Source organism: Aphis gossypii, unplaced genomic scaffold (assembly GCF_020184175.1).
Source record: "Aphis gossypii isolate Hap1 unplaced genomic scaffold, ASM2018417v2 Contig01009, whole genome shotgun sequence".
Classification (NCBI taxonomy): domain Eukaryota; kingdom Metazoa; phylum Arthropoda; class Insecta; order Hemiptera; family Aphididae; genus Aphis; species Aphis gossypii.
Window position 1 is genome coordinate 6,435 of NW_026083405.1, and position 24,719 is coordinate 31,153.

At 28.0% G+C, this 24,719-nt stretch overlaps 4 protein-coding genes and 2 pseudogenes across 4 annotated transcripts; 3 read left to right on the top strand and 3 right to left on the bottom strand.

Annotated features, from left to right (window-relative positions):
• Positions 1–597: 597 nt before the first annotated feature.
• Positions 598–3,404, bottom strand: LOC126555689 (uncharacterized). Its single transcript, XM_050210584.1, has 3 exons — positions 3,067–3,404; positions 1,584–1,914; positions 598–1,273 (listed from the first exon to the last, which is right to left on the bottom strand). Exons 1-3 carry the CDS (start codon positions 3,249–3,251, stop codon positions 860–862), a joined length of 930 nt encoding a protein of 309 aa, XP_050066541.1. The 5' UTR covers positions 3,252–3,404; the 3' UTR covers positions 598–859.
• A 249-nt stretch (positions 3,405–3,653) lies between these two features.
• On the top strand, positions 3,654–4,431 carry LOC126555685 (uncharacterized; annotated as a pseudogene).
• A 16-nt stretch (positions 4,432–4,447) lies between these two features.
• LOC126555688 (uncharacterized) lies at positions 4,448–8,290 on the bottom strand (annotated as a pseudogene).
• Positions 8,291–12,735: 4,445 nt separating this feature from the next.
• LOC126555690 (eukaryotic translation initiation factor 2A-like) lies at positions 12,736–15,475 on the top strand. The gene is made up of 7 exons (XM_050210585.1): positions 12,736–12,757; positions 13,264–13,323; positions 13,403–13,573; positions 13,660–13,995; positions 14,580–14,666; positions 14,845–15,014; positions 15,086–15,475. Exons 1-7 carry the CDS (start codon positions 12,736–12,738, stop codon positions 15,209–15,211), a joined length of 972 nt encoding a protein of 323 aa, XP_050066542.1. The 3' UTR covers positions 15,212–15,475.
• A 944-nt stretch (positions 15,476–16,419) lies between these two features.
• On the top strand, positions 16,420–19,575 carry LOC126555686 (dimethyladenosine transferase 2, mitochondrial-like). The gene is made up of 7 exons (XM_050210581.1): positions 16,420–16,757; positions 16,930–17,105; positions 17,201–17,357; positions 17,432–17,571; positions 18,674–18,835; positions 18,928–19,088; positions 19,162–19,575. Exons 1-7 carry the CDS (start codon positions 16,574–16,576, stop codon positions 19,433–19,435), a joined length of 1,254 nt encoding a protein of 417 aa, XP_050066538.1. The 5' UTR covers positions 16,420–16,573; the 3' UTR covers positions 19,436–19,575.
• A 72-nt stretch (positions 19,576–19,647) lies between these two features.
• Positions 19,648–23,057, bottom strand: LOC126555687 (uncharacterized). Its single transcript, XM_050210582.1, has 9 exons — positions 22,929–23,057; positions 22,688–22,859; positions 20,947–21,158; positions 20,780–20,878; positions 20,623–20,723; positions 20,497–20,554; positions 20,339–20,434; positions 20,128–20,282; positions 19,648–20,064 (listed from the first exon to the last, which is right to left on the bottom strand). The coding sequence occupies exons 1-9, from the start codon at positions 22,962–22,964 to the stop codon at positions 19,935–19,937; spliced, it is 1,059 nt and encodes a 352-aa protein (XP_050066539.1). The 5' UTR covers positions 22,965–23,057; the 3' UTR covers positions 19,648–19,934.
• Positions 23,058–24,719: the final 1,662 nt, after the last annotated feature.

Consider the following 24,719-nt stretch of genomic DNA (forward strand, 5'->3'; position numbering starts at 1 on the left):
AAAGACCGTTTATCAGTGTACACGTGGATAAGCGCACCTTTTCTAAAAATGTATAATAAAAAACTGTCACCGTTATTTTTTTATCATTTATTAAATAAATACAATATTACATATTATTGAACCATGTGTTATTATTTATTATCTTATTCTATTGTTACAAATTGATTATACATCGTTGACAAATCGTCGCGGAAAAAGTACTGCCCCTGCGTAGTAGACAAATTGTGATGCATGACACCGTCTTCGAATGGAATATGAATCTTATCGAAGTGCGTGAATTGAAACAGTGCCCCGAATTCAACAACCATTTCAGTGTTGACCTCAAATTAGAGATGTGTTGTTCGCGAACGAACGGATCGCATTGAACGGGTCAAAGTAGTGAACGAGACCGATCCGGATCGCCGAATGACTTTATTCGGGTCGCCAAATATCGTTCGTTTTTTTTTTACATCTGAATACCTACACTGTATGTCTTGAATGTGATAACAATCGAATCGATCGTGATAATAAAGAATAAATATTACACAATATTAGTAGTTATGCATTAATTTTAGAGTATGCAATAGTCAATACATATAATTAATAAAATCAATAATACAATACATTTTTACACAATGATTACACAATATTAGTTATGCATTATATTTAGAGTATGCAAAAGTCAATAGATATAAGTAATAAAAAGTCAATAATACAATACAGTTTTACATATTATGATTAAGGAATAATATTTGCGAAATTTTAGATTTAGAAAGTTCAAACCAACAATGATAAGATCACGGATATAGATAATGACATAGATAATGTTATGCCGTATCCATATGTTTAATATCAACTATGGTTCCTATGCACCCCCACCCTAGACTTGCCACTGCTGAAAAAACGAACGAATACTATTGAACGAATCACACGAACGGGTCTTTTGGAAGATCCGATCCGAATGAACCGGATCGTTTAATTGACCCGTTTTGCACATCTCCACCTCAAATACGACTTCAATGTCAGTGAAACTGCTAGGTTTTATCGCTTGACTAGTAGTAGTCAATTTGTGTACGGGATACACGCCTACGTGCAACGATGGTTGTTTTTCTACAGCGCTGTCATCACCGTGACGCCATATGTATTGACCGCATTCCAAAGGCTTAAAATAGCGTTTGCTGTTAAATAATTTTGTGTACGAATCATCTCGAAGTTCTTCGGTTTCCGTATCGTTCACTTTTTCCGTATTTTTATTGATTTGTATCTGTGTGAATCCAGCTCTTCGGTTTTTTTTTATTCACCATAATAACAATGTCATTTCCCGTAAGTGATTTACCCGATATCCCGTTAAAAACTCCTTCTATCGGTTTTCCCAACAATCCCAATTTAGGGCTGTAAGAATACTCGGCAATAGTTTTACCGTTTGTGAAACTAGCATCAATTTTTGTGATGAGTTCATTCAATAATGGCCAACCCAGTTTTGTGCTGTGTCCTTTGTCTGCGACCATAGTGTAATAATGGTTGTTATGAAACGGTAAGTGAAAAAAAGAATTTGGTATAACCGTCGAATTCACCGGTAAAAATTGGTTTTCCGTCGTACTTACAACCGTATATTGCTTGTATAGTTCTTCTTGATATTTAGCATTGTCATCGGAACACGATGTTGGATTCATCGCATTGGTAGTTCCAAAACCGTATTTGTAATTCACACCACGAGTAATGTTCGTTAAATTATGTGCGACAACGGCAAATTTATTTTGATTCAGTGTAGCCAAACTAGACGTAGTTGCATTGGTCTCGAAGGCCGTTCGCGGATTACGCATTACGACATTTACTTTTACATGTTTACACAATGATAGAGGTGTGCAAAACGGGTCAATTAAACGATCCGGTTCATTCGGATCGGATCTTCCAAAAGACCCGTTCGTGTGATTCGTTCAATAGTATTCGTTCGTTTTTTCAGCAGTGGCAAGTCTAGGGTGGGGGTGCATAGGAACTGTGGTGATAGTGGTCACTGTTGACGCACTATCAGCCAGCAACTTACGCGCCTGTTGGCCGCGCGTAGGTCAAGAAAAAAGCGTTGTCTGAAAGAAGGACGGGAGCGTGAAATAAAGGTACCCGAGAAATTTCGAGTGTACGAAAAACGATTTATTAACAACAACGCAAATAATAAAAATACACAATATCAATAAGTAACAAAAGATATTAGAGACGCGTACGTGCGAGTTACAAAAAACTAACGTAGATCGTCGGCGCGCGAGGTTATACCGGAGAGTCGGTCGATAACCCGCAAAAAGAAACAGCCCGGAGCTTGTCGAACTTGACGGTTCGGACGTCGAAAAAGAAGTGCCAAAAAAGGAACCGCGAATTCCGCGTAACGGCCGTAACGAACCGAGAATTATAGCGGACGGTCGCTCGTACGGGCTGGCGGGGGGAAACGCGAGATCGCGCGTCGCTAAAATGCACATACATAGATAAAACACAATAATATAATAATATAATAACACAATAATACGATAATAAAATGATACAATAATTGTGCGCTAACGCGGCGACGATAAACACCGCGACACTGCGTCCGCGGTGTAGTGGTGATAACCGTATCACCACAGAACCATAGATATTAAACATATGGATACGGCATAACATTATCTATGTCATTATCTATATCCGTGATCTTATCATTGTTGGTTTGAACTTTCTAAATCTAAAATTTCGCAAATATTATTCCTTAATCATAATATGTAAAACTGTATTGTATTATTGACTTTTTATTACTTATATCTATTGACTTTTGCATACTCTAAATATAATGCATAACTTACTAATATTGTGTAATCATTGTGTAAAAATGTATTGTATTATTGACTTTTTATTAATTATATGTATTGACTATTGCATACTCTAAAATTAATGCATAACTACTAATATTGTGTAATATTTATTCTATATTATCACGATCGATTCGATTGTTATCACATTCAAGACATACAGTGTACCTAGGTATTCAGATGTAAAAAAAAACGAACGATATTTGGCAACCCGAATAAAGGTCATTCGGCGATCCGGATCGGTCTCGTTCACTACTTTGACCCGTTCAATGCGATCCGTTCGTTCGCGAACAACACATCTCTACACAATGAACCCGGTGTAGTACTCACTAACCTGTATTCGCTGGGCGATAAATACAAAAACGGATATTCGACCGGTATGTGATTCAACGAAGTTGTTACCACGTGCAATCCTTTTACTGTAGTAGATAAGTCCAACATTTTTCAAGCCAATCCGTATGATATAAATGAATGACATTTTTTGAATACCATAGTATAGGCTGTTGTAATGTGATTGGGTCTAGGTAATACAGCATTTTCAGGACTGGGATTTCCCGTATCGCTGTCAGAAGCAGTGGCGCTAGCAGTACCAGGTAAAACCATATTGGATTTCTTGCTAAAGGAAGCACCCGCTGGGGAATCAGCAGCCCTCTTGGACGACGATGTAGGAGTTTCCATATTATTACCGCTAGTTGAAAAATTATTATCATATAAATTCATAATCAAGAGGCAGCATGTGATAATGGTGGTATCACGTGGTTTGGAAGTTAATATACAGGACCGGGTAATAAGTTATATGACGCGAACAATAAGTTTATCGGATGTTCGTTGCCTAGGACAGAAATGGATAAAGTCACGTTCCAACGATGTCGATTATAACAATATGACCAACCCGACAAAAGATCAGGTATGGGAGGCGGATAAAAAATCAATATTGGCAGCAATGAACACTACCGATAAATACTATGGTAACTTTGCCACCATTGTTGGCCTCGGACTCAAAACATTGCAGAACGTACACACGAAGCCATAACCGGCAATAATAGTGCAATATATCCACAGTGCGGTCGTGTAGAACCGGGTAAGCATGCGTTATACTCCATTATACATTTATCCAATATAATCTAACACATTTTTTCGTAGAACAAAAGGACAACGCCGCACAAGGAGCAGAGTCCAAGGGTAATGAAGAACCACCTGATACCCCAGCAAAATCAACAAATAACACTGACTCAAACGGACAATTGCGTACTGATCACCAGCACGTCGATAACTTCGATAATAATTTTTCAACTAGCGGTAATAATATGGAAACTCCTACATCGTCGTCCAAGAGGGCTGCTGATTCCCCAGCGGGTGCTTCCTTTAGCAAGAAATCCAATATGGTTTTACCTGGTACTGCTAGCGCCACTGCTTCTGACAGCGATACGGGAAATCCCAGTCCTGAAAATGCTGTATTACCTAGACCCAATCACATTACAACAGCCTATACTATGGTATTCAAAAAATGTCATTCATTTATATCATACGGATTGGCTTGGAAAATGTTGGACTTATCTACTACAGTAAAAGGATTGCACGTGGAACAACTTCGTTGAATCACATACCAGTCGAATATCCGTTTTTGTATTATTTATCGCCCAGCGAATACAGGTTAGTGAGTACTACACCGGGTTCATTGTGTAAATATATTCAATTTAGTATTCCATTTAATGTATTAACTGCTGTTTCATATTGTTTAATGATCGGGTAAATGTATGTACATTTTCTTTATTCAACATTATGAGAGTGTCCAATCTATCTTTAAAAGCAGCACGCTCCTCTTCTACCAGTTCTAGTCTGAATGTTTTAAAATAGTATTCATTATAATCTTGGTTATTATTATTATCTATAAAGTGTTACTTATTCTGTAATTCTAATAATTTCTCATTCGCATTTAATTCATTTTTAAAGTGATATTTAGATTTTGATCTTTTGTTAAATAATGTTGATGAACTCAAGTAACCCATCTTTGATTTAAATTTTTGGAATTTTAGGTTTTCCGTTAAATATTTATTCTGTTAAATAAATTATTCTGTTAATATAATAAAATTTTTAATTCTGATATACTTACTTTAAAATCAACAGCATCTAGAACGTGTTCACAAATTTTATTATGAGCTATGCATAATAGATTCAGTAGTTGTTTGTTTTCGAATCCATTTAATTTCTATTTAATAAAACTATATTATAATCTCAAAATTATATTATTCATTTGGTATTAAATTTTACCTTAACAAAAATTTCTTTAGGCTCCATAAAGTCTATTGAACTGATATCTTTATGATCTCTGTAAAATTGTAATTTAGTATTTAGTACTTAATATATTATCATATATGTCTTTACTATAATTATTACTTAGTTGTATCATTATTCTTTAGTATTTTGATTCTAAATGAGATATTCTCATATCTCTATCCCTCAAATTAAATGATTGCTGTTCAATAATTTTTTCCGCCTGTAATTGTTTTTTTTTTTAATCATATTAGTACTTTATCTATATTTAAACAAACTTTATCATATTTCAACTGTAGCAATGCAATTGATTCTTCAAGTTTTGTTACAGAGTCCTTAGTTTTAAGCCGTTGCATATTATTTTTACCTAACTCTGCCTATAAACATATAGAACAATTAATAGTAATGAATATATACTAGATTTATTATAATATGTTAACAATACTTTTATTGATCAATAAGTTGGTTGTCTGATTCAGACTTGGATAATAATTTTTGAATTTGTATTCTTAAGACAGTGATTTCTACATCCAATGCTTTACTACGTCTTTTCCATATTTCCACTGATGTAGTCAATTCGGTAACCTTCAATTGAGTATCCTTTAATACCTGCTCATTAATTGCCTTACGTGCTTTTTCCAATTTTTTGGTGTTAACTAAAAACATTTGATGGTAAGAACTGATTTATTTAGGTATTTCTTATTTTTTAAAAATTTTTTGTTTGAATAATTTTATTACTTATTTATTAATTCAAAAACTCACTTATAAAGGATTTATTTCTATATCACTTAAAAAATATTAGTATAATATAATGAATTAACTGCTGGATACTAGCTGATTCTTTTATCAAATAACACTAATTATTTTAAAATCTACTAATCTTTTTGTATAATTTCTGGTTGAAATAAAATTTTTTATCATTAGTTTTTAAGTTTTTAATTTTTTTGAATGAACGTTTTTATTTATGTTTTTTTTGTTATTAAATTAAGCCTCCGCAGTGGTGGCCATTGGCTGACATTTGACAATTATCTTTTTATTTAGTTAAAATTTGTTATTAGAATATTTTTCACAACATTTACAATTTTTATTTCATATTCTAAAGCAGAATGTTTTTTGGAGTACTTCAATTTTAATAAATAAGAACTAAAATTCTGACTAAAGTTATAAGTAATTAAAGTTTAGGTAAGCACAGTGGCGTATTTACGGGGGGGATATGGGGGATAGATCCCCCCCTTGGTGTTTTTTTTACTAGTAAGTTTAATAACGTTGGTAGTGTACCCCCCTCACCCCCTCACCGTCGAGGAAATTATGTTTTCCAATTTATATCCCCCACTGGGTAACCAGAGTAACTAATTCTCATTTTGCGGGGTATCCCCCTGTACCATACCACTTGCTAACCTAAACTTAAATATTTGGATCCATTGATCCATGTCAATTTATTGCAACAAAAACATTGCAGAAATTTTGGTATAATAATAATAACACTGTTATATTAAAAATTAAAAGTTATGAATCTTATTAATTATTATAGTTATAAATAATGTCATAATATAAATAAACATTTTAAATTGGTACTAAAAAAAGTCTTAATTGAATTTTTTTGGGAGTTTTGTGCAATTGTTTTTATTTTATCTGTAATTTTTTTTTCTTAGGTGGCTTAAATCCTATAGTAAATTGTTTAATTTTAAAACAGTTGGATTAATGGAACTTAACTTAGAATTCAAATAATTATGTCAACTTACAGCAGAATTCTCTATTTGTGGATATGGAATGTCAAAAAATGGAATATGAAATAAAAAATGTATATTTTCATTCAAAAAAGTTAAAAATAAAAATTATAACGATAAAAAATATTGTTTTATTTTAATTGGAAATTATGTAAAAAAAGTATTTTCAAAACAATAGATTTAGAAAATTTCTATTAATAATGGGTGTTTATAAAAGAATTGCCATACCTACATAATATGTCAAAAAAAGAGAAATTTGGTATAGTTTAACTTATTTACTGAACTTAAGTTTATAAAATATTCTTATTACACAAAAAAATAATGTATTATAGTTGAAAATTTCTAAAAAATACAAATCATCAAGATTCAAGTTCTGAGCATAACTGAACAAAAATATTTCCCATAAAGAGCATTCTATAAGTAGGTATATATTATATCAAAACTATAATAATAATACCAGTTAAATCATGCAGTTCTTTGGTTTTTGAATCACTTTGTTTCGCTTGCAGCTCGTTTACTTTCTGCTGCAAGACCAATATTTTTTGAGCACGTCCTATATAATTTGAAGATCCTGTGCCCATTAAAACTGTTTTCATCACTGCTGGATCTCCAATTTCATTAGATAAAGCCTATATTATAAATCATCAATACTGTTTTAGTCTATTTATAATTCAATTCCCATTAAAAATCATTCTTACATTTTGAGCTATTTGCAACTCGTTTTTTAATTGCATTATTTGATTTCGGTAATTGCAATTCTTTTTATTCAATGAATTGCATTTATCATTCAATTTTTTTAGTTCAGAAAAATCTTTGTTTTCTAGAATGTTAATTAACAATATTAATAAATACTAGTATATTATAATATTCGATAACATAATATACTTGTATAACCATCAGATGCTGATGATTTTATTATTTGTCTGGTATTAAAGTCTGGTATGTTCTTAACAACATTACAATTACATTTTACATTCTTTATAATATTTTTGTTTTCAATTATAGATAACAAACGGTCATTTTCTTCTTCTAAACTCTATTTAAATATTTATAAAAAATTATGCATAAGATAATTCCAACTACTTTAACTTACTTTTATTTTATGTAAAAGATGCTTGTTTGTATGTTGAATACTTGTCATGTCAGAACAAGTTGAAATGATCATCTCATTCTAGATAATAAACAATTAATATTTTAACTTTTAATAATTTAAATTTATGACCCTTTCTTTTATTATTACTATAAAACATACCTCTTTATTTTGAGTATTGTTACAAATTGTATTAAAACTTGATTCATCATTTCCATCCATTGATTTATTTCCATTGTCTATAATAGACCGAGTAAAATACTTTTTAATAGTATCCATAAATTCAAATGCACACTAACATTTACTTAACCTGAGTCCTGAAGTATTTATTTATTGTGTTTATCAAAGATTAATTTATTAAATAAACATGGTAGTTCCTAGGTGACAACTGAAAAGAAAATACACTTAAGATTTTTCTATTTTTAATGTATAATATAGTACGTAGATTATGATATTTAATTTATATATTTATTATTTATACATGATAATAATTATTATGTTAACAAATTTTCGTCAAAAAAAAATATTTAAATTTCGATTTATCAATCAACGATACGTGTATATTATATATTTTGTTATACTAGTTCAATGGTTATATCCCAACCACATAATACAACCAATTTTGTAACAAATATAATTCTTTTCCAGTATACTCAAACACAATAGCATTTCCAACATCCTTGTCTTTATAAACTATGTCGACAACAGGCGGCATAGGCATCGCGCCTTGTATTTGAATGTACAGCCGCTTATTTTATATGCCCGTCATGACTAGGTTGTATGGTGTACTTTCCGTCGTCTTTGCCCGTTGTATCTTATAGAACAACTGTTTTGCGTGGTTGTAAGGTACATCGGTATTTCGAATTTTCCAACTGAAATTTTCTATAGACTAGTATATAATATTATATTATATGCCTTATAATTTAACCGTTATCAACGGAACTATTATCCAAAACCTTTCTTATTCTATAATATTATTTTATAATATTAAACTAACACTTATGAAGGTACTCATATTTATAGTCAAACATAACAGTGAGCTCAAATGTGGCTACTGATTACATTTTATTTAAAATTTGTTTTCAGCGCAATAAGTACACGAATGCCGGAATGCGTCTGCGTACAACATAAAATACCTATATGCAAGTATAAATTAATACTATGTTCTGAAAAACACTAGGCTGGCTAGTGGGGAAATCTATTATCGTCGGACACAAGGTCAAGTCAATATTAAATTGACGATGTACAATAATTTAAATAACTAGTTTTACTATTTAACGTGTAGGTTTATACGTAGAATTATTAGGTAGATTAGGTATCGTAAATTATTATTGTAATTAAGTTTGTTGTTTTTGTTGAAAGGTGGTCTACTGCTGCAATGCGGCGAACTGTGTGCAAGATTCAACGTTTGGTAGTTTATATAGTTTTACGGACCATGCATGAAGACTGTATAAAGACGATGAATGTTCAAAAAATCTATTAACCTGACCGTAGAAAAAACATTCTGTTTGTAATCTTGTAAAGCCGTATTCGAAATACAAAAACGTTCAAAAAAATGCCGAACAAAAAATCTAGAGACCCTAATTAATTTCACTAATTTAGTTTTAAATTCAAGTTTTTCCAATCAGATTTTCATGTAACCGTAAACCGTAATCGATGGAGAAAAAAACATGACCGTTTTGGTTACATTTAGTATTTGAATTTCTGTCCATTAAAAAATCTGTGATATAGTTATAGCTCGTTAATACAACGGATAAAACAGAGAAACTAATTAAAATTAAAATCGAACTGGAAATAAAATCACCAACAAAAACCGCTATTGCCTTACGTTCAAATCAGGATTCGTTTGGATGCGTTGTTTGATAGTGTTTATACGGTACGATCGCGATTTCAAATTAATGGCATCAATGAGACAACGAAGTATCATTTGCTTCGGGGCAAGCATATCACAATAATTAAAAACAACAATAAAGTTATACTATAAATTAAATAATATTATAATTTAATAGATTTTATTATGATTATGATAACATTGGTAACGCATATTTCGCGGTGAACGGTCTTCCTCGACGAATCGACCTCTGTGTTTTTTTACAATGACATAATAATATGATGAAGTTTTAAAAAGAAATATTTTATACATATTTCGTTCAGTATACTTATAATTATACTCTAACACTAATCAATTTTAATAAATAAAGAGTTAATTACTATAGTTTTTAAATTATTACAGTCGCCATATCTCCTAATCTAACTTATTATCACAAATAATAACTGAAGGTTTCAGAAACTTCTTGTTAGAATTTCGATTTATTTAAACATTAAAATTTAAAGAAAAAATTTACAATAAAATAAGGTACGTCTCATTTGAAAAGAATTTCACACACAAGACAAATTACATAAAGACCTGTCTAAAAAACTTAAAACAAAATCCTTGAGTACATTTAAAAATTCTATTTGTCTATTCATCAATGATTATATTTTTTATGTCCATTATATTATAGATATCATAACTCACGATCTCTTAACAATATTTTTATTTTTTAATCTTTAGACCAGATCAGGGGGTTACATTGAACCTATATAATATCATCGTTGAGACGCTGCATCTTTATGAATTATAACACGGCGTTACGTATAGGTAAAATAGGTACGTTACTGTGTAGAAGATTCTTTTTTCACTTTTTTCACCAATGGTGAAAATAAATAACGTATTAACATCCAAGATAGGTACCGATTAGCGATTTTTAACTTATGAAAATAGAATTTAAAAAATATTGATAGAAACAAAAAAAAATAAACTAATATTTTAAGATGATTTGTCAACTTAGGATACATTTTCCACTGGGTGGTGAAAAAGTAGTTGTTTTTATGATCTAAATTATGTACAGAAAATGTCAATTTAAGCAACTAGTATATGTTTCAAGTTTCTACGACTATTAATTTTTGAACTATAAAAAAATTTAAAACTATTTGATAGTAAATCGTTATATTTTACGCGTGCATATTTGATTTCGTAAAATTTTAAAATAGATAAATATTTTGTTTGAACTTCAAACTCTAATAAAAAAAAAAAAAAATGTGTCTATGTATTTTTATAATTTTTGAATCACTATAAGATTAACTCATGAGAAACTTAGTATTAAATTTTCAAGTATTTTGACTAGGCCAAAAAAAAAGGTATTGACATTTATAAAAAAAAAAAAAACGAATATTTCAAATGCTTATAAATCGCCTTAAAATAACTGATGAAAATTTCAAGTAACCCCTGCTTATACTTTTTGAATAATAACAAATATTTAAAATCGTTTGAAAATAAATCGTTATCGTTACGTGTGATTACGTAAAAATTTAAAATTCAGACGCTCATAACATTTTTTTTCTATAATGATGATCGAGTTTTCTTTGTATCTAAAGAAAAAACCTAATGGAAACTTTGTATTGGATTTTTATCCTTAGCCATTCTAAACACTAAAAAATTTATGAATTTTCAACTACAAAATTACTTGTAAATTTTCACGATTTTGACATATTCCGTAATAATCTGAACTTGAAACGCTTAATTATAAACTATAATTATAATAATAAATTATAACTATAACTATCAATTTTTGATTATGTTTAACTGCAATAAGGACAACTTATAAGATTGTATTATTATTGTATTAAATTTTTAAGTTCTTTTGGGTATCCAAATTTTTTTAATATTTCAAAAAACAAAAAAAAACCGAAAATTTTAGTGTCTATAAATCGCTCAAAAAAAGCCAGAGTATTTTGAAAATTCAATCTTGTACAGATAACGCTAAAATAAACATTTGATGAAAAATTAAAGTATTTACAGTGATTAGTTTTTGTAATACAACTATATAAAAAAATCGATTTTGTCGAAAACTAGGTATCTTGCGTAAAAATTATCGTTTTTCCTTCACTTTTTTATGATTTTTCTAGACACTTTTGAAATCTGCTTGAAAACTATTTTAACCAGCTAACCAGGTTTTCGAACACATTTTCCACTTCCGAGTCCTTAAAGAGCACCTAATTAGGGATTTCCACAGCCGCTCCTTGATCGACATCATCAAATTGCACAAAGCCAGTTAAATATTCTCAATGATATCGGTAACTCTATCATTGATTATTGCATCCTGGTCAGTTAAAAAGATGTTGGTAAGTTTAAGATTATACTTTCAATTACTCATATTATTAATACATCAAAAATACTCAAATGAAATAATAATAATAATTATGACTATATTTTTTATAGGTTAAAAATTAAAATTAAATCATACAAACGATTTAAACATTTGAAAAATAGTCACTTTACTTTTCATGATTTATTTTTGGTCAACAATTTATAAATATACAACCATTAAATAAATTATAGAGTATAATAAACGTAAGGTTAAATAAACGTAGTAAAGTTAAAAAAAAACTATTCATAATATTTTCATATTTTGAATCCTTTTCATATTAAATTATGAGTTATGATAATCTAAATAAAAAGTAGGTAAGTGGGTACCATTCTGTTGTACAGCAGTTATCAAATCAGTCCTCTAATTGAAGAACTAAATTTTAAAATTCGTATAACAATATTACCCCTAAAAAATTACGTAAAATGAAAAATACCCGATGACGGGAAACAACATGTGCAGTGGCATCATGGCAAACGATGATTTCATAAGCAATTTTTTTTAAAAAGTGGATTGGGTGGTTTTTTAGTTAGCCCTCTAATTGTAAATGTAATATATATGATACTATTGGTACTCAATCAGTAATCAACACTAATCTGAATTATAATTAGTTGTATTATATTATTATGCATTAATTATATCAATTTATGTTAGCCATCCCACCTCTTGGTATATTTTTCATTTCCTCTGGAAAATTGTCACTTTGCCACGTAACTGAACCGGAATATTATCTAGCCACTAGCCCCTATTTCTATTGTATAAATTAACTTATTCAAAGTGTATATTTTGTAAATATAATATAAAGCTTGTTGTTCTTGTGATTATTCAATCCTAATTTTGACAATCACCATTCATTCCTCTTACAAATTAAAAATACACCAAACGATCAGAAATACGTATTTCCAGCCTTACACTAGCAAAAGATAAAATTTTCAAAATTATATCATAACTAATATAAAATACGCCATGCTCATAAACACGCGAAATTATTTTTTAAATTCATGCAACAATCAATACATTGAAAAATTATGTTAAATAAGAAACATATGAAAACGGCAATCAACTGGTGTCTCTAGCCTCCATATCTACTATACAAATTAATTTTAAATTTTATTTTGCGATTATAAAGCTCGCCCTTCCTGTTGTTATTTAAACCTATTTTTATCATTTACAAGACACCTTTACTCCTCAAAATAAAATAACTTCAAAAGGAGACACTTCTCAGGTTATAGTGAGTAAGTAATTTAATATTATATATTTAAATACATTTTAAATTTCAATGTGTCTAAAAATTTATTATTTTCTACAATTTAGATAAAGAAGGACCTTTATATAATGCTGCTTGGAGTCCATCTTCCAATGAATTCTGTGTTATTTATGGTTTTATGCCATCAAAAGCAACTTTATATAATTTAAAATGTGATGCTGTAATGGAATTTGGAACTGGAACTTTTAATGCCGTTTACTACAATCCATTTGGGAATAATATCCTTTAAATATTAAAATATAATTTTTACATTTTTGAATAAGAATGCTGTTGCTCTTATCATTTTCTTTAACTCTATTAACACTTCTTCTCTTGGCTGGGTTTGGTAATGTGCAAGGAAATGCTGAATTATGGGATATAAATGGAAAGAAAAAGATTAAAAAAATGGAAATACCAGATACTACATTTCTTCAATGGTCTCCGGATGGTCAACATTTTGTAACAGCTACAACTGCACCACGACTTAAAGTAAGTAATGGCTACAAAATTTGGCACTATAGTGGTGCATTACTACATGAAAAACCTTGGGGAAAAGATGAATTGTATCAAGTTGTTTGGCAAAATTATCCTCAAGGTACTTTTAAAACACCCAACATAGTTTACAAAGCTGTTGAAGGTATTGCTTCTAGTCAACCAATTGGTAAGTTATTTTAATTGTTCTTACTATATTGCTAAATATTTATATAGTTTAAAGATTTGCATGGGCTAAGCCGGATTATAAAAAATTCAAGCCAGACCTTTTTCTTAAAAATATTACTGCTAGGACTGGACTGGACATTTCCTAAATTTAAACCAAACTGGACCAAATCTTTTATTTCTTAATTAGATATGGACTAGGCCGAAATTCTGTATAAAAAATTTTAAATTCTTACTGAAACCATGTTTTTTTAAACATCATATTCAATTACGAATTAAAACTGATGTTGGCCCATTTTGGTTAAGAATTCAATAATAGTATTGAAATATAATAATTAAATAATTTAAAAAATAAATAATAATAATAATACAGAAAAACAGTATCTATCTAAACAATTAAAAAAAAAAAAAACTATCCTTTACAAAGGGCCAGGCTTGCTAATGAAAAATTGTACTCAGACTTTACCAGGCTGTCAAAAAAAAAAAAAATTATTGGGCAGTCTGGGCTGCAAATTTTCAGTCCATGTAGACCTCAATTAATTAATTTCAATATTAAATCTAATTTCTTTTTGGTTTTATAATTTATAGCATCTAAACAAGTTTATCGACCACCACATGCTCGAAACACTGATTTTAAACCCACTAGCTTACATGAAGATTCGTCTCTAGAAACAAGTATGGTTTTGTTAACTGTAATTTTGTTAAAGTACATGGCTTAATTTTTGGATTTCATATAATAATTCAAAGCATTGTTTAATCAAAATTAGAATTTGAAAATTTTGTACATTATAATTATAATTTATTTTATTTTCCAAACAATAATGACCTACAAAATATTTGAAACATTTATTAGAAAACCAATCAAAAGCATATTTAAAAATGAAAAAGAAGCGTGAAGCTAAACGACAAGCAAAACAGTCGCAAGATGTAGACGATTTAAGCAATAATAAACAGAGTGCTGTTAAAACAATTGAGGAACCCAAAGATAACGAAAAACTATTAAGGATTAAAAAAATTCAATCTGTATGTTTTATAATTGTTATTCAATCATTTGTTAATTATTAAATAGTACTTTTATATTTGTTGTCTTACAGGATTTAAAAAGTATCAATCGTTTTAAAACTTTACAATCGTCTGGTAAAGAATTGGATAATAACCAAATGGCAAGATTAAAACTGGAAAATGGTTTATTGGCTGAACTTAAACAATTACAGTTGTAAAGAAAAATATATTTAATAAAAAAAAAAATATCAAATGTAATATGTAATTTATTACGTTTAATATTATAAATTATTCATTTTCTACAATATTCTCTCTAATAATATATTGAATAGTACTGTACTCATATGTATAGCGTGATGAAATTATATGGAGAGGCTATAGCCACCTTAGCCCCCATCATTCTACGCTTATGACTACTAGTAATGTAGTTCTGTAATGTTTAGATTTACAAAATAAGTATATAAAAAGAATTTCGAATTATATTTGAAAAAATAGTTACTTAAATAACAGTAGATGGGACCTTTCCAATCCTTAACATCTATCATCTATGAAAGAGTAATGCGTGGACTAATAAGATATTTTATAATATATCATATAGACACATACACATTATGATATTCTGATAACCGCTCGGTGAGTGAGAATTATTAGGTTACTCACATTATTATAAACTTACACACACACATGTGCACGGTCCAAGCGCCGCCGATACAATATGTGAATTGAATTGCCTAAATTGTACTCCTAAATAAATGACTGGCACCGACCGCCTTAAAGTTTAATTTTAGGTTAGAAGTTGTTAGAATTTTAAAACTTAAGATATAATATTATATTATTTGAGTAATTATTTATATTATTTTAATATAGGAATATACTACTACAGTCTACAATATTATATTATACAATTTTAATAACTATTTCAAAGTATGTAGAATGGTATGTAGGCTCTTTAAAAATAATCTGACTAAGAAATAACATTTCCTATTTTGACTAACTTTAACCCCTCTTGATACATAGGAGATGAATTTTGAAAAAAGTATTAATTAGTATTAAAGAATGAATATTTAATCAATTATTGAAAAAATGAAATCTATATTTAATGTTGAATATAAGCATTAAAAATGTTATAATATCATTTACAATTATAAACAATATTAATAAATTATAAAATTTTGTATTTTATTTCAATATGTATAATTTAAGAAAAAACTAAAAAGCTTCTAACTGGAGGTTGGCTATAGCCTACAACACGGTTTAAGATATACTTAAACCGTATATTATCTTAAACCGTGGCCTACAATTATAAATCATCTTGATGATGGCTAGACGGTGGACATAATAATATTAATAATAGGGAATGCTTATCACTCAACCAAATTTTCTTATTGATAACATCGTGTTGATAATATCACAGAATAGATTAAATTTCATCTATTCAGAGATAAAAATAACTAACGAGCACATTTGGTTAGTTGTTACTCTCTTATTATTAGTCACTTATTGATTTTAAAATTTAAATTAAACTGCCAATTAGAATTATTTTATAACTGCAGTTATGTACTATTACTATAAATAAAAATATGATTTTAAAAAACAATGTTTGGATGTTGTCTCGGTCATTTTTCAAATGGACCTGGCGCAAACGACGGTATTGTTCTGCAACAGCGAATTCACTAAAAGAACCAAACGTAATTGAAACATTAAGTTCTTTCAAGAAATTCAAGTATCCGGAGAGCATGTTCGTGTCCTGTAATGATGTAGCAAGTAAATACCTAGTCAACATATAATACTAATTGTTTAATTGATACAATCGTATTATACTTATTTTTACAATATTAATTTATTGATTGTGATTAGTTGCAATGAAAAAGAAATATTTATATAAGTGCATATATATGTCTCATGTTTTTATTATTTAATTTGTAAATATGTTTAGAAGATATATCAGACACAATATCTGTACACTTGACCAAAAAATATGGTAATAAACAAATTGAAATAATTGAAGCCAACCCTGGTCCCTGTTTAATCACACAGAATTTATTAAATAAAACCAATTACAATATATGTGTATATGAAAGTAGTTATAATGTGTTCAAAAAATTCTTAATGGTTAGTATTACATTTTGTTTTACTATGAGATAGCATTATTTGTATGATTTATCTGTTATTTATTTAAAAAATATAATATATTATTTTAATTATAGGCAGTTCATTCAATTCACGGTGACAGAATTAAAATTAACCCTGGAAATTTTCTCTTGCTTTGGAAATTTGGGTATCAAGATCGATTAGATCGAGGAGACAGAGTCTCAAAATTTTTATCAAGTGCTGGTATACCACAACAACCATGGAACCAAGAAAGTATGCTTTATTATTATTTTTTTTTAATTTATAAATATTAAAACATTGAATTAAAAAGTAAATAATATTTGTAGATCCATCATTTAAAATAATTGCTTTGTTACCAAATAAGAAGTTCTTAAATTATTTGATTTATAGTTTTATATTTCAAACTGGATTGATGGTTTATGGTCGACCAGAATTTTATTTTTTACTTTCACCATCAGTATTTAAAGTAAGATATATATATATAAAAAAAAATTAAAAACTCAATAATATTATTTAGTACGTGATAAAAAATTACAATTTTAAAATGATTCAACACAACATAAAACATATGAATAAACAACTTATATTAAAATATGTTTTATATTTAAAGATAGTTTTTTTAAGTCAAAGAGATAAACTACTTTTTTAAGCTTTTTAAGAGGGTTTATCCTAGGGGAACTCTGGACTGTACATTGTAAGGTTGGAAGGAGTTTGATCGTTTTCTGACTTGGAATATTTGTTTAGAAATAAAGGAGATAATAGTTTGTAGTAGGTATTTGGGGATAGCTAGGTAATTGAATTGTTGTTCTAGTCTGGTGTTGCTGTACCATACCTTGTTTAAGTCTTGAGATATGTCTAAGAAGACAGCAGTTATAATCATTGTTTATTGTTTCTTTTCTAAGCCACTTTTTGACTTAATGAGATATTGACATACAACGTACATTTTTTTATACAGTAAAATGACTATTTAAGTTATAATTAAAATTATTTAATGAGACACGTAGAAATAGATCAACATTTAAACAATTAACAAGTTGCATTAATCTATTTTAAAGGATATTTTGATCATAGTTTGTCAGCATAGCTGAGACGCTATAAAGGCTAGCTAAATAGAATAGTGTCTAGGTGTGAGGTTTTTAAGATTTTATTTGTAGTAAGGTCGTGATTTGGACTTTTTTTTTATTTTCTAGTTAAATTACTATTTGTCTTATTTCTACGGGGGATGTAGGAGTAATTCTGCCACTTTCATTGGTAATTTAATTTGATGTTTTATCAGCATGTTTAATGTATGTTTTATCTTCTCCTATAGAGGTGAAGCAAAATATGGAATGATTAGCAAAAACTTCTGGTTTTTCAGCATTTATTTCAAATTTGGCTGGCCTGTTTTTCAAATGTTGGATTATGTTGCTCTATTAATTGTTTAGTGGCTAGTTTAAATAGTTATAAACTTATAAAATAATAAAAATAGTGTTGTAAATATATTGATAATTAAAATTCTTAAAATTGAATTCTATTTTTGTAATTTAACATAATAATATATAATATTTACGTATAATTTTTGTTTTTAGAGGTATTCTTGTGAACCAATTATTGATAAAATGTACTATAAAACACAAACAATTCTATTTCAAACTATCTTTGATATAGAATTAATAAAAACTTATCCAAGAAAAGCATTTTATCCACCACATATTTCAAAATCTGCTAGTAAGAATGTGCGTTTTAAAGAGGTTAGTTGAAAAAATAATATGCATTATTTAAAAACAAATAAAAAATTATTATTATATATTTATTTTCATTTTAATTTAATTTTTATTTTTAGTTGAAAGAAGCAGATGATAAGTATATGATCTTAGCAAAAGTCGTAGGTCGTCGAGATATTTTAAATAACGAAGGTTTAACAGAAGATTTATTAAAACCATATTGGTACTTTGTCAAGCATCATACACTAAGTCGTAAGAATTTTGTAATACCAATGTTAGAGTAAGTATTAACAATATATTCTTATTTTATTTTTTTCCAAATAATTATAATTGTTAATTTTTTTTACTTTTAGGCAGTGGATTCCGGGTTGTGGACCTCATTTTATAGCTCAAGGATACACAATATTTACACAGTTTGGTGATCTAACACCTCCTCAAATTTTACGATTATTCTTAAAATTTATTAGTTTACCAGAATATAATGATTCACCATTTCTAAACTCAATGGAAAGTAGAATTGCTAAATTATTACCTTCATTACAAATTACATCTGAAGACTCTATTATTGAACAATCTGAGAGGAACTCTTCTATAGACATTGAAGAGTTTAATAACAAGGACAATTAATTTATGAGTAAATAAGACTGAATTTAAAATAATGATGTTCTTATATTAATATTATAAATTATAATGTATTTGTCAGATTGTGTATTTTATTATATTTGTATTGATTTTTTTTAAATTAAAAACAAAGTAAATGTATTTAATGATTTGTTTTATACTTTGTTGTAACAAGATTAGTTTATACTTTATAACAAAACTATGATCAGAATTATGATTGCTATACATTTGGATAATCATCTAAATTTCATATTTTAAAGATTTATATTTTAAAAATAATATAATATACTAATAATAATTTCTACGAATTTTAGAAAAATAAACTGAAGTAATTTTAAGTAATTTGCAAAATTTAATAGATATCTGCTGTTTCATGTAGACATGTGGTGGTAACTGCATTTGTTAAAAGCATTATATTTATTATGAGTTTTACTAAAAATTATTAATCATACAAAGAAGTATGAACTATATTATTAAGTATAAATTATTCAATTTAGTATTCCATTTAATGTATTAACTGCTGTTTCATATTGTTTAATGATCGGGTAAATGTATGTACATTTTCTTTATTCAACATTATGAGAGTATCCAATCTATCTTTAAAAGCAGCACGCTCCTCTTCTACCAGTTCTAGTCTGAATGTTTTAAAATAGTATTCATTATAATCTTGGTTATTATTATTATGTATAAAGTGTTACTTATTCTGTAATTCTAATAATTTTTCATTTGGATTTAATTCATGTTTGAAGTGATATTTTGATTTTGATCTTTTGTTAAATAATGTTGATGAACTCAAGTGTCCCATCTTTGATTTCAATTTTTGTAATTTTTGTTTTTCCGTTAAATATTTATTCTGTTAAATAAATTATTCTGTTAATATAATAAAATTTTTAATTCTGATATACTTACTTTAAAATCAACAGCATCTAGAACATGTTCACAAATTTTATTATGAGCTATGCATAAAAGATTCACAAGTTGTTGATTTTCGAATCCATTTAATTTCTATTTAATAAAACTATATTATAATCTCAAAATTATATTATTCATTTGGTATTAAATTTTACCTTAACAAAAATTTCTTTAGGATCCATAAAGTCTATTGAACACATATCTTTATGATCTCTGTAAAATTGTAATTTAGTATTTAGTACTTAATATATTATCATATATGTCTTTACTATAATTATTACTTAGTTGTATCATTATTCTTTAGTATTTTGGATTCTAAATGAGATATTCTCATATCTCTATCACTCAAATCAAATGCTTGTTGTTCAATAATTTTTTCCGCCTGTAATTGTTTTTTTTTTTTAATCATATTAGTACTTTATCTATATTTAAACAAACTTTATCATATTTCAACTGTAGCAATGCAATTGATTTTTCAAGTTTTGTTACAGAGTCCTTAGTTTTAAACCGTTGCATATTATTATTACCTAACTCTGCCTATAAACATATAGAACAATTAATAGTAATGAATATATACGAGATTTATTATAATATGTTAACAATACTTTTAATTGATCAATAAGTTGGTTGTCTGATTCAGACTTGGATAATAATTTTTGAATTTGTATTCTTAAGACAGTGATTTCTACATCCAATGCTTTACTACGTCTTTTCCATATTTCCACTGATGTAGTCAATTCGGTAACCTTCAATTGAGTATCCTTTAATACCTGCTCATTAATTGCCTTACGTGCTTTTTCCAATTTTTTGGTGTTAACTAAAAACATTTGATGGTAAGAACTGATTTATTTAGGTATTTCTTATTTTTTAAAAATATTTTTGTTTGAATAATTTTATTACTTATTTATTAATTCAAAAACTCACTTATAAAGGATTTATTTCTATATCACTTAAAAAATATTAGTATAATATAATGAATTAACTGCTGGATACTAGCTGATTCTTTTATCAAATAACACTAATTATTTTAAAATCTACTAATCTTTTTGTATAATTTCTGGTTGAAATAAAATTTTTTATCATTAGTTTTTAAGTTTTTAATTTTTTTGAATGAACGTTTTTATTTATGTTTTTTTTGTTATTAAATTAAGCCTCCGCAGTGGTGGCCATTGGCTGACATTTGACAATTATCTTTTTATTTAGTTAAAATTTGTTATTAGAATATTTTTCACAACATTTACAATTTTTATTTCATATTCTAAAGCAGAATGTTTTTTGGAGTACTTCAATTTTAATAAATAAAAACTAAAATTCTGACTAAAGTTATAAGTATTTAAAGTTTAGGTAAGCACAGTGGCGTATTTACAGGGGGGATATGGGGGATAGATCCCCCCCTTGGTATTTTTTTTACTAGTAAGTTTAATAACGTTGGTAAGTGTACCCCCCTCACCGTCGAGGAAATTATGTTTTCCAATTTATATCCCCCACTGGGTAACCAGAGTAACTAATTCTCATTTTGCGGGGTATCCCCCTGTACCATACCACTTGCTAACCTAAACTTAAATATTTGGATCCATTGATCCATGTCAATTTATTGCAACAAAAACATTGCAGAAATTTTGGTATAATAATAATAACACTGTTATATTAAAAATTAAAAGTTATGAATCTTATTAATTATTATAGTTATAAATAATGTCATAATATAAATAAACATTTTAAATTGGTACTAAAAAAAGTCTTAATTGAATTTTTTTGGGAGTTTTGTGCAATTGTTTTTATTTTATCTGTAATTTTTTTTTCTTAGGTGGCTTAAATCCTATAGTAAATTGTTTAATTTTAAAACAGTTGGATTAATGGAACTTAACTTAGAAATTAGAATTCAAATAATTATGTCAACTTACAGCAGAATTCTCTATTTGTGGATATGGAATGTCAAAAAATGGAATATGAAATAAAAAATGTATATTTTCATTCAAAAAAGTTAAAAATAAAAATTATAACGATAAAAAATATTGTTTTATTTTAATTGGAAATTATGTAAAAAAAGTATTTTCAAAACAATAGATTTAGAAAATTTCTATTAATAATGGGTGTTTATAAAAGAATTGCCATACCTACATAATATGTCAAAAAAAGAGAAATTTGGTATAGTTTAACTTATTTACTGAACTTAAGTTTATTAAATATTCTTATTACACAAAAAAATAATGTATTATAGTTGAAAATTTCTAAAAAATACAAATCATCAAGATTCAAGTTCTGAGCATAACTGAACAAAAATATTTCCCATAAAGAGCATTTTATAAGTAGGTATATATTATATCAAAACTATAATAATAATACCAGTTAAATCATGCAGTTCTTTGGTTTTTGAATCACTTTGTTTCGCTTGCAGCTCGTTTACTTTCTGCTGCAAGACCAATATTTTTTGAGCACGTCCTATATAATTTGAAGATCCTGTGCCCATTAAAACTGTTTTCATCACTGCTGGATCTCCAATTTCATTAGATAAAGCCTATATTATAAATCATCAATACTGTTTTAGTCTATTTATAATTCCATTCCCATTAAAAATCATTCTTACATTTTGAGTTATTTTCAAATCATTTTTTAATTGCATTATTTGATTTCGGTAATTGCAAATCTTTTTATTCAATGAATTGCATTTATCATTCAATTTTTTTAGTTCAGAAAAATCTTTGTTTTCTAGAATGTTAATTAACAATATTAATAAATACTAGTATATTATAATATTCGATAACATAATATACTTGTATAACCATCAGATGCTGATGATTTTATTATTTGTAATTCTGACATAAGCTCATTTACCCTCTCTGTCAATTGTAATATTTTTTTATTTGCAAAGTCTGGTATGATGTCATCAACATTACAATTACATTTTGAACTATCGTTCTTTATAATATTTTTGTTTTCAATCTATATATATAAGAGAAAGTATACTTTACCAATAATCAACGTACAGCCAAAACTACCGTACGGATTTATTTGAAATTTTCAGGATATGTACTTATTACTATGTATAGGCGCACTAAGAAAGGATTTTTCGAAATTCTCATTTTAAAGGGTTGCTCAAACGGGGATTTTGAGATTTACGATGGAAATTTTGTTTATAAATGGTTGCTATAACAACCTTATTTATGTGTTAACACATTTATCACTTTATTATAAACAGCGCTAGAGGAGATAAAGTTGAGAGAAGAATGTTTTTCACATGGATAGTTCTATATCACATGTTCTAGAGTTAGCTCTGCCAGTAGTTTGGTTATTTTAGCCCTAAAAGGCAGTACCAAAAATACTGTTAATAAAGAGTTATTGAGATGAATAAAATATTTCAATACAAATATTTTTTTGTTTTTGGTTTTTATAACACCATAATGTAAAGTAATTTTTTGTCAACAAATTACAATATTACAATACATGGGCAACCAAGGATAAACATAACATCTAAAAGCAGACTGTAATAAATATAAACTGATAAAATAAAAGTTATAGTAGGTAACACAAAAAAATGTACACGGTCAAAGCCGGGTTATTCAAGATTTTCGAGAATCAAAGCCTAGGTTAGGATTATGTATTAATTGATTATATTAATCTACCGTATTATGTAAAACTTAGTATAACTTTGATACTTTATTAGAGTTAAATCATACATTTACGTACAAACAGCACTAGGTCCGCGATCTACCGCAGGTAGATTGCCTACCTGATAATATACTGCTGCGAATCAGAATTTTTATTCCGGGCAACAGAAAACTTAAGATAAATCTAGAACATCATCCATCGAATATTAAAATCCGTATTGAACAAAGTCTGAGTTATATAGAATTGGCATTTTTAACGGGCAACGAAGTGCAAAACGAAGTACGCAATACGAAGTCTGCCGGGTCAGCTATTATTAATAGGCCGCCTATTATTATTATTAATGTAATATAAAAAAAATCTCGGTTTTCACCTGAGGTGACTTTTGCGCGGGCAACGCCGGGTGGGACAGCTATAATTGTATAATGTTGAAAGCATACCGTTTTCAAGGGGTGGGATATAGGCAATATTGAATGATTCTTGTGTTTAGCTGGATGGGGGGTGGGTGCATAGCTAGTTATTAGGTCTATGGTGCATAGTGTCTGTGTGGTCCTCGAACACATATTAACAATTAAAAACTAAAAATTATTTGTTATTCTTTTATAAATTATATATTATCAATTAATTCAATGAGTTATAAGTTACATCCAGAGCGGATTTTAATAATATTTTATTGTTGCTGGCTGAAATACAACCTCCGCATTTAGTATTTATTTAGTTCATCGTACGGGGATACGTTACAGTTGTTTATTTTCCAAGAGTGTTTCAAACA

Bases quoted from the DNA above. Each gene is read 5' to 3' on its own strand.
- LOC126555689 (XM_050210584.1), bottom strand. From the start codon at position 3,251: ATGTTGGACTTATCTACTACAGTAAAAGGATTGCACGTGGTAACAACT. The intron at 1,915-3,066 runs GTAGTGAACGAG...ATACTATTGAAC, and splicing joins ATCGCATTGAACGGGTCAAA to GAATCACACGAACGGGTCTT. The intron at 1,274-1,583 runs GTAAGTACGACG...TTATGGTGAATA, and splicing joins TATACAAGCAATATACGGTT to AAAAAAAACCGAAGAGCTGG.
- LOC126555690 (XM_050210585.1), top strand. From the start codon at position 12,736: ATGTTAGCCATCCCACCTCTTG. The intron at 13,996-14,579 runs GTAAGTTATTTT...TATAATTTATAG, and splicing joins TGCTTCTAGTCAACCAATTG to CATCTAAACAAGTTTATCGA. The intron at 14,667-14,844 runs GTATGGTTTTGT...AACATTTATTAG, and splicing joins AGATTCGTCTCTAGAAACAA to AAAACCAATCAAAAGCATAT.
- LOC126555686 (XM_050210581.1), top strand. From the start codon at position 16,574: ATGATTTTAAAAAACAATGTTTGGATGTTGTCTCGGTCATTTTTCAAA. The intron at 17,358-17,431 runs GTATGCTTTATT...TAATATTTGTAG, and splicing joins ACAACCATGGAACCAAGAAA to ATCCATCATTTAAAATAATT. The intron at 19,089-19,161 runs GTAAGTATTAAC...TTTTACTTTTAG, and splicing joins TTTGTAATACCAATGTTAGA to GCAGTGGATTCCGGGTTGTG.
- LOC126555687 (XM_050210582.1), bottom strand. From the start codon at position 22,964: ATGCAATTAAAAAATGATTTGAAAATAACTCAAAAT. The intron at 21,159-22,687 runs GTATTATTATTA...AAATGTTTTTAG, and splicing joins AGAACTGCATGATTTAACTG to TTAACACCAAAAAATTGGAA. The intron at 20,555-20,622 runs GTAATAATTATA...ACAATTTTACAG, and splicing joins AAGAATAATGATACAACTAA to AGATCATAAAGATATGTGTT.